The sequence below is a fragment of the Cyphomyrmex costatus genome, unplaced genomic scaffold (assembly GCF_001594065.2).
Source record: "Cyphomyrmex costatus isolate MS0001 unplaced genomic scaffold, Ccosl1.0 scaffold123, whole genome shotgun sequence".
Lineage (NCBI taxonomy): Eukaryota > Metazoa > Arthropoda > Insecta > Hymenoptera > Formicidae > Cyphomyrmex > Cyphomyrmex costatus.
The window spans coordinates 22,140-32,344 of NW_017275207.1; the positions used below are offsets into that span (position 1 = coordinate 22,140).

The 10,205-nt window shown below is 41.6% G+C and overlaps 1 protein-coding gene across 1 annotated transcript; it reads left to right on the forward strand.

Moving 5' to 3' along the window:
• Positions 1-6,831: 6,831 nt before the first annotated feature.
• Positions 6,832-9,133, forward strand: Ppa (F-box and leucine rich repeat protein partner of paired). The gene is made up of 2 exons (XM_018549124.1): positions 6,832-7,152; positions 7,216-9,133. Exons 1-2 carry the CDS (start codon positions 6,898-6,900, stop codon positions 8,482-8,484), a joined length of 1,524 nt encoding a protein of 507 aa, XP_018404626.1. The 5' UTR covers positions 6,832-6,897; the 3' UTR covers positions 8,485-9,133.
• Positions 9,134-10,205: the final 1,072 nt, after the last annotated feature.

Sequence of the window (10,205 nt, forward strand, 5' to 3'; positions counted from 1 at the left end):
GCCACATTTACAATATGTATTTCGTAAAATTTTATATTTAGTTACAATTAATTTATATTAAAATTTTAAAATTGTGGAATTTGTGAACATCAAATTTGTATATGAAACAATATTTATAAAAGCATATTTTAAGAAAGTTTTAAATAATACCTAATAAAACTGAATACAACCGTCTCTTTATACTTTTTTAAGAGTGATAAATTTATTAGCCAAAAGTATCAATTATATGTTATTGTTTCCAAGACATTGGAATATGCAGTATTTATATCGCGTGCATTGTTATACGTTAATAAAATATTAAACAGTATTATCTCATTTTTTTAATTGTATGTCTGTCTCTCAATAGTTTTGTAACGAGGGAAAGATGAAAAGCTTGTAAACGTCCGAATTTTATGTACTCAAATATATAAATACGCAAGTATTTCAAATTGTTCATGCATTTGCAACGAATAGACACACATGCACACGCATACACACGATTAAATATTTATTGCAGAAGGGTAGATAGCAAGATGATAAAATATAACGATATCGGTCATGTCCAGCTATGACAGAAGCTGTCTGTATTAATCTGTGATAATAGTTAAGGTAATGTCGCCAGCTGCCACTGTAATACTGCTGTGTGTACCTACTTCCTGCTCCCTGTGTTGTAATATCGCTATTATTTTTCTTTTCTTTTTTTTTAGTACCCAATTACATATCTCCCTTAGAGGCAATAAAGCGGCATCCTACATTGTGTACATATTCTCAACTTGCCAGTTTTAGTGGCATATTCACGAAGTATTTCAATCGAGCATATTCAATCTTGTTTACTGTTATACAGTTACGACGTTGTAATATTATTATACATATGATTATAAATAAATAGGAGTCTACATGTATGTACCAAACAAGTATTGCCTTCACTTCTGTATGTTGAATTGATTTCTACTCCACTTGGACGTGTGTATTTTTTACATATTATTTGAAATATGTAAATATATAGCGAAAGCTTTAAATTCACATAATTCAAACAAACGAACCCAAGCTATATATGATCAATTCAGGTAATGCTCAAAGATTCGCGCCTCAGTGTATTGTCTTGCTTGAATACAAATTTGAACTGAACGAATATACTACATAGTATTATTGTAACATGTGGGCATTGCTTCAGAAATAAATTTATAACAAAAATATAACACGAGAAGTTTATTTAAACATTATAAATACTTATTTAATCTAATCTTATTGTTTTTAAATTAGAAGTTTTCGTCATTTTTCATTAATTTTTGTTAGTCAAACTTAATCATTATAGTCTTCACGTATTTCTATCTAAAAAAAGCTTACTGATAGTAAAGTCAATTCTACGGTTGCGTAAGCGTAGTTGTGATTGTAGAATTAAAACAAATATTGACGAATCTCTCTCATATCGAATATGAGAAGAATATATATTCTACTGTGATTGGCCAATTCTTATGATTACGTTTACAGACTGAAAAAAGAGTTTAGTAATAGCTATCAAATGTTTAGTGAAATAATGCCAATTAAATAATGTTTGGTTAATATAACTAAATATAATTTTACCTTTACAAATACGCATATTTAGTAAATTACTATTACTAAATGATATTATCAACGATAATGTTTACATAAATATTTGTAAAGATAAAATTATATTTAGTTATATTAATCAAACATTTAATTGGCATTATATTTCACTAAACATTTGATAGTTTACTACCAAACTCTTTTTTTCAGTGCGCAATTATAGAATGGACTTGAGACACAAAAACGCGTGATCTTCATATAAATACGTTATGCAAGCTTGTTTATAACAAGAATGATAATAATCATTATAACAATCTTTATAATGAAACTTTTCATTATAATTATTATAACGAAATAATAATTATAATAAAAACATAAAACGTCTATAACTTATAGAAATAAAGCCAAGTAGAACAAATATTTATATAAAATTTTGTGTCGTTTTTATATCCCGAATTCATTTCTGAAATTATGCTACATATTATGAAATATTTAATATAATATGCTCGAGTTTGAAAAATATTAATAATTTATATAATTCATGATGAAAATTTAATTACCAGAAAGTTCTATTTAAAACGCATTATCTTATTTATGCGTGAAGAAAGATATTGATTCACACTTATGACCTGTTATTGCTGTTACTTGCGAAAGTAACGATTTCGAAATTTACCGACGACGAAGCGCTATATAGGTAGCAACAGATCCATGCAAAGAGAAGATAAAAATATATTTAATAAGAGAGTAAATAAGCGATGATGCTCTTTTATGTCTGAGCATGCACAGGTATTTTCAAGAAAAAAATGCTATATACAAGTAATAATAAATAATTTTTTATAATTTTTCTTAAATTATAAAATGTATCTATATTATTTATATTATACGTCTTTTATAATGAATATAATAAATTAAAATAAACTAAGAAAGGTTTTATGAACGTAGAATATCAGAACACAATTTTTTACTTCACTACTGTTAATGTAGAAAATATAACTATAGAAAGATTTATACTTTATTATTTATTCGAGAGATTTCATAATGGCATTCTTGCTGCCATCTCATTTATTTTAAATATGCTTTTAACTTTCGTATCCATCATCCTTTTTTGTAGTTTTCACAGAATTATTATTATTGCCTTCATATATCATTATTATTTTACTAATTGCAATTGAACACTTTTAATATTACATCCATAAGAAAAATTGTTAGTCTTTTTGGACGGTATAATAAAAATGCATGCGTATTCTTTATTATTGACGTAACATGCAAATAATTTCCTCTTTAATGTTAGATTAATAAGAAATTATCCGATTTATTCCGCGCGCGGGAATAGTGAAATGGCCCCGTTGTATTTGCAATTGTTTTGCATAATGAATATGTGCAAGCCGCTGCTGATGCATCGATCGAATGAACATCTGGAATAAATAAAAATATTTCTCACTCACACCCGTAAAATATCTTGATTCACGCGAATCGCGTGATTTCTTGAAAGTTCTGATAAAACATAGATGTCAATTAAAATTAACATCAAAACCGTTCTGTCTTTTAAAATAAAAACCGTTACATGTAAAAAAAATTTAATCGTAATCGTTAAGTCGTATATAAGCAAATCGACCAATCACAGTCAAAACTGTGGTTTTATGTTTTAGAATACTCGCTTATGATTAGTCGATATGCTTACGATATTATACGATTGTGCGATTAAAGGCACACAGAAAAACTTATAAATTAAATAAGACGTAAGCAATAAGAAAATAAACACATTTTTTTAATTTGCTACTGCTCCAACAATAAAAGATATTACAATAAACAATAAATTCCTAGAATATTATATGAATATTTACTTATCCTTTTTAATATTCATACAACATTCTAGAAATATGGTATTTTATAGGATGCTTATATACTATTACGATGTCTACTCTGTGACTGCAATTCGTTTAATGCTTACGTTTTATTACTTAAATTCTTTTTGTGTGTCCATGGCTCTAAATTTTTTCACATGTGATGACCTTGAAACTACCCAGATAGCACACATGTTCAAAATCAGGACGTAATAAGATACTTTAATTGTGTATAATGTCTACTATGTCTTTTAGGTCGGTATCCATAGCTGATTCTTATTTTTTTACACTCAAAATAAATATATATTCGAACGTTAAAGACGGAGAAAGCGAAGATGTTAAGTACAAACAGTGCAAGAAATGCGAACAGTTCTTATATAATACACATCTTAAGATATTAGGCCTGCTCTTTTTGGCTGAAAACTTATGCACCAGTTCATCTTTTTTTCCTTTCTGTTCTGCTGGAAAGAAAACAAAGAAAAATGGACAAAAGTTCAGTCAAAAAGAATAGACCTATTGTAACATCTCAAGATATAATTACTTCATAGACGGTTTTAAAATAAGAATGGATTATATATAAATAATTAAATTTGTCAAATATATGTACTTGGGCAAACAGTTTGCGTAAGCACATTTGACAAATTTAATTGAACGTGTGTGGCTGATGTTAGACATCAAATTTTCTTCAAAGATTGATAAATAAAAAAACTGATGTAATAGTCATTTATTTACATAGAGATATAAATTGCTTAATTCAATAATAATATAAGAAACTGTACATATATATGTTGAGAACATCACACTGTGCGTGATGACAAAATTCTTCACGCTTATTATACGTGTCTAGGATCGATGAAAACACACTATGATATGATTCGACTTTCCAGCACAATCCTTCAATTCCATTAATTAGCGTTACGAACTGTCTCGTAAGTTGTTATAAAACGACGCTGCTTAAATATTTGTCGAAATTTGTACCCAAACGTGAGTGAGCATCAATTTTTGTACGGACAATCTAACAAATAATATTATATATGAACCGTATACATCTTAATTAAGATATAATGCATAATGATTAATCATTGTACATTATATGTATCTCATAACATGTCCGTTTATCACAGAATTTATTGTGTATCGCGTCGTGAATAATTCTCCACGATACATTTTATACATAAATCTTATAATTACGTAATATGTACGGTTATTTTTTCGAATATAAAGTCACCGTGGTGTCTCAGCTAGTCGATCGAGATGTTTGTTTGTTTTTGAACATTCAAAGCTTTCTTACAAGATTTGCTGCGCGTAATTACACATATAACTGTAGAAGGACATCAAGAAGAATCGACCGAATATCCATTATACTGGTAGACCGAAAATTTATCGGGCGCAAAATAAACGACGGATAAGAATTATCGCTCGATTCCTGAACTCTCGAAAGATCTCTCCGAAGACGAAAATCGTCGCGCGTAGCGTCTTCTCGAAAAAGGGGAAAAAATTGTAAAAATTGAACAAAAGAAAAAGAGGGGGATAAAGAGAATGACATTATACACGAGCGATTGTGTGCTGAGAGAGAGAGGATTTAGTATTATTTCGAGTACATCGAGGGCGAATCGGCAGCGGCATTTCAGAATTTCGGCAAGCGAGGTAGTATCACGCGCGATGTGGTCCGGGGTGCGCACCGTGTATCTCACCCTCACCCTCGGTCCCTCCTGCCCTCCCACCACGCAACGAAAACTTAAAAATGCCGCCGCAGCGCAACCCGAATCGATATTCGCCGGTGCAGTCACGTGGCACGGTTTCGTGCCGCGCGGGCCAATGAGCGGCCGCGACTAGCGGAGCTCGCTCCGCCTGTGCTCCACGGTACGACGACACGACATCTGCGTTTGGGTAGGCGGAACAACAGTCCGCGGCTGGTAGCGCACCGGTTCACAGTAGGTGATGTTCCGCTCTGCGGGCGGTCCACGTTAAGTGACCCCGACACGGTATACGTCGAACGTCGTCGGCGACGGGCGTTTAACCAGCAGCAGCAACAGCAGCCGCGACGACAACAAAGGACAACGACGTCAACGGGAAATAAGCGAGACCGAGAACGGCATCACGACGTCGACACGTGAACAAGGCATCCAGCGCGCTGTCGCTCAACTCAACGCTGTCGCCGTCCCTTTCGGCACGCGTACATACATTACGCACGCATCGTAATACGTGTGTGTACCGTCTCTGTGTGTGGTGCCCTATCGTCCACCGGAAGAAGCGCGCGGGGCCGCGACTCGTAAGCGACCCCGCGTATTTACTCGTGTATACATACATATTCGCCGTACGTGGTAGAGTTGGTCGTCGTCTCGCGTGCAAAAAAAGAGTTAGCCAGCCGTCGTGGCTACGGAACAGAGTGAGAGAGTAGAGGAAGTGACTGCGGTGTACGCGACGGAGATCGAGAGCGCCGAGTAGGAGGACGAAGCGGGGACGAGGCGGGGCAGCGGGTTGGTGTAAGAAGGAGAGGAGGAGCGGTGAGGGAGCAAGACGGATACAGAACGGGAGATAAAGAGAGTGAGAGAGGGACTCGCGCCGCGCGCGCGACGAGGACGGAGCGAGAGTGAGAGAGAGTGAGTGAGTGAGTGAGTGAGGAGGGTGTAAGGAGGGAACACGAGCAAGGAGTCCAGACGGTATACGCGATATGGTGTTTCTATACGCGAAGGAATGGTGCTTTCGTGAAAAGTAACTCTCTCGGACGTGTGCGACGCGGTACGCGCGGCTTGCCGTATGAATATAGGCGCGAATAAGTCGCGCGCGTCGATATATATCGGTGCTGATCGTCGGAACGAGGAGCTTCCACGGTCGATCGCGAGATAAATCCCGCTGTGTCCGTCCCCCTTCCGAACACGACGATCACAGAGACGATCACGTCGTGGATCGTCGCGCGCTGCTGATCCGTGCGATCCGTGCCGTCGCGTCGGCGTCGACGCGGCCGCTGCGTAAGCGCGCCGATCGATAATCGCGATCGATATATCGGGATTCCCGCGCGCGCGTTTGTTTGTGGAGTGGTACATATATCATATCGGATACGTGTCGCGGTACGTGCGCGCGCGCGCTCGCCCGCGCGGAAAAACTCTTATTATGCGACTACCGAAGTCGCGCCATAACCGGGAACGGCGGGGATCGGATTAACCGAGAAGATAGAACGCAAGACGCGGAGAAGAAGCGGCTGCGGCGGAGGCGGCGGCGGCGGCGGCGGCGGCGGCGGCGGAAGAAGGAGAGGAGGAGGAGGAGGAGCTGGAGGAGAAAGAAGAAGAAAGATTTCAAGATAGAGGGAGATAATCACCACGACGGACGAGGACACGACGACGAGCGCTCGTCGTCGGTTGCCGCGGCGGAGTCGTTGCGCGTAAGGCTTCGCCGCGCGGCAGCTGCGGCGGAAGCGTCGGCGGCGGCATTGGCAGCGTCGGTGGCGGCGGCGACGGCGACGGGGTCGGGCTCGCAGGACGACGAACACGACGACGAGGACGAGGAGGACGATAGCGACGACGCGATGATGGAGGAGAGCCAGCTGTTGATGACTGAACTTCCGTCGCCGTTGACGCCAAGCGCCGGTCGCGGCGGGACGACGTTGCTCCATCGTCCGGGCCACTACTACCACCTGCACCAGCCGCACCTGGCGATCCCGACGTCGCAGAACCAGGCGATCCTTCAGCACAACTCCGGCAGCACGGCGCCGCATTACGGCACCGACGGCAATGGCGCCTGCGGTGGCGGCGGCGGCACCGCGGGAGGCGGCGCGACCGCTGCCGCCGCCGCCGCCGCCGCCGCTGCCGCTGCCGGTCTACCGTCTGCCTACACCGTCAGCCAGGGTGGCATCTCCTCCCGGCATCACCAGCTGCACCCGCATCAGGTGCATCAACGCGGCACCGCGGTAACGCACGGCCAGCCCGCCGCGAGCACCCACGTGTCCTCCCTCTATCCGGAGATTCTCGCGCTCATCTTCAGCTACCTGGACGTCCGCGACAAAGGACGCGCCGCTCAAGTGTGCACCACGTGGCGGGACGCCGCCTATTATCGCTCGGTCTGGCGAGGAGTGGAGGCGCGGCTGCACCTCAGGAAACAGGCGCCGGCGTTGTTCGCCAGTCTGGTAAGACGTGGCGTGAAGAAGGTACAGGTGTTGTCCTTGCGACGCGGCCTCAGCGACGTTCTGAAGGGCGTGCCGAATCTCGAGGCGCTCAACTTGTCCGGCTGCTACAACATCACCGACTCCGGTATCACGAACGCTTTTTGTCAGGAGTACCCGTCCCTCATCGAGCTCAACCTATCGCTCTGCAAGCAAGTGACCGACACCTCGCTCAGCAGGATAGCGCAGTTCCTGAAGAATCTCGAGCATCTCGAACTGGGCGGCTGCTGTAACATCACCAACACCGGCTTGCTGCTGATCGCATGGGGCCTGAAGAAACTCAAGCGACTGGACCTGCGAAGTTGCTGGCACGTGTCCGACTTGGGTATCGCTCATTTAGCCGGACTGAACCGCGAGACCGCTGACGGTAATCTCGCCCTGGAGCACCTGAGCCTGCAGGACTGCCAACGATTGAGCGACGAGGCGCTCAGGCACGTGTCGCTCGGCCTTACCACCCTCAAGTCCATCAACCTGTCGTTCTGCGTGTGCATCACCGACTCCGGCGTCAAACACCTGGCCAGGATGTCGAGTCTACGCGAGTTGAACCTACGCTCGTGCGACAACATCTCCGACATCGGCATGGCGTACTTGGCCGAGGGTGGCAGTCGGATCACGTCGCTCGACGTGTCGTTCTGCGACAAGATCGGCGATCAGGCGCTCGTCCACATCTCTCAAGGCCTGTTCAACCTCAAGTCCCTGTCCCTGTCCGCCTGCCAGATCAGCGACGAGGGTATCTGCAAGATCGCCAAGACCCTGCACGACCTCGAGACCCTCAACATCGGCCAGTGCAGTCGGCTCACCGACCGCGGTCTGCACACCGTCGCCGAGAGCATGAAGAACCTCAAGTGCATCGACCTGTACGGCTGCACGAAAATCACCACCAGCGGCCTCGAGCGGATCATGAAGCTGCCACAGCTCAGTACGTTAAATCTTGGTCTGTGGCACGTGCGGTGATGGCTTTTTCCGTGGCTAAGTGCTCTGGACGAACGCTGCCAACGTTATCGTCATCGTCATCGGCATCGTCATCGTTACCAAGGCGACGACGACGACGACGACGACTCCTCGCAGCGACCCAAGGATAACTTCGTCTTCGCGCGCATGTTCCTGCCGCAGGCGGTAAGTCCGTTGCTGTCGCTCGGCGCACGAAGTCGCCCGAGCGCCCTCGACATCGGCATCCACGACGTCGTCGGCGAATAGCGTTTAGCTCGTTTCTCCCCGCCCGAGACGGAAATTCCCCCTTTCTCGAGGGGGAAGCAACCGCTGGGTTCTCGAGGGGCACCGTTTTTTCAAGCAAATGGCATTACGTCCCTTCGAAGAGCGTTTTCTTTTCCAAAAAAAAAAAAAAAAAAAAAAAAAAAAAGCGACCGTTTCGAGCACACATACCGCATTTCCGATCGGTACTTGATCGTCGCGCGTCGAAGGCGATCGCTAGATTAATTAAACGTAGGGTTCGACGAGTCTCAAATGCCTCGATTCAATTCTCGGCTCGCTCGACTCTCGAAAATTTAGGGGAAAAAAAAAAAAGGAAACGAATGTCGCGTCTGGGATTTTCTCGCTCATCGATTCCGCAAAGCTACGATTATCAACGACACGCAGTTGGCAATGGGCATAACATTTTTAGATTAGAGATTCGAATCAATTATTGTTTCGATGAGTTTAATTTGTCACGTTGAAAGTATGAAAATAACTCTCTAAATTCTTTGAATTGGAATCTTATTCTGAAGTGTGAAAATTAGGCAAATCTTGAAAAAGAAAGGCTCAATTTTCAATCTTTAAAAGTAAGATTTCATTCTTTATGATGACAATTTACTCTCTGAAAGTTTTAGCGAGAATCTATTCTGATTATACTGATTGTGTCACGTTTACATAACACATAGGGATTACCTTTGCCAAGACAAATTCGAACACAGCGATGCAATAATGGTTTTAATCTCTAAATTAGTTTTCTTATCGCAATTTTTTTCTTGGAACGCGAGTTTCAACAGAAACGTTAGTAACAAAAATATTACGTAATAATTAAACGTCTGTGCATCCTGAATAAAAATAATGCTATTTACTTTGAGAGAGAGTACATAATATACTTTTTTTTTTTTAATAAGTCGATTTAATTTGAACGCAACAAATATTACGTTTCCCATTCTTCGTTTGGATGTTTCAGATATAAAAACGTAATTATCTTGATAATAATTAACTTTATAATCATTAACGACAGATAACGGCACATAATTTTCAATTACGTGCTGTTATCTGTAGTTAATGATGATTATGACACTTGCAATATGGAGTAGCGACGCATTTTTACCAAGTTCTCTATTTTTTTTTTTTTTTTTTTCAGAGTTGTTAAAATGTTAGAGATAGTAATGTGTCTCGGACTCATGTCTTAAATGGTTAAGATTTATCTCAAAGGATTGTTCCACAGGCCCATTACTATCTCTACGTCATTTATTTAATTTGTCTGTGGAATATCATCTACAAAATATATTGCCTTATCTCTAAATACGACTTATACTGATAGGGTCATTGACATCGTTAGTTGATAACTGTTGGATGAACGTTAATACTATTCGAAATAATTTAATTTTTAATAGAATCTGATAGAATTGAGGGACTCAGTATCTCTCATTCCATTAATTTGCTATGCACTGATATCCTTCCTTCAATAAGGAAATGCCATC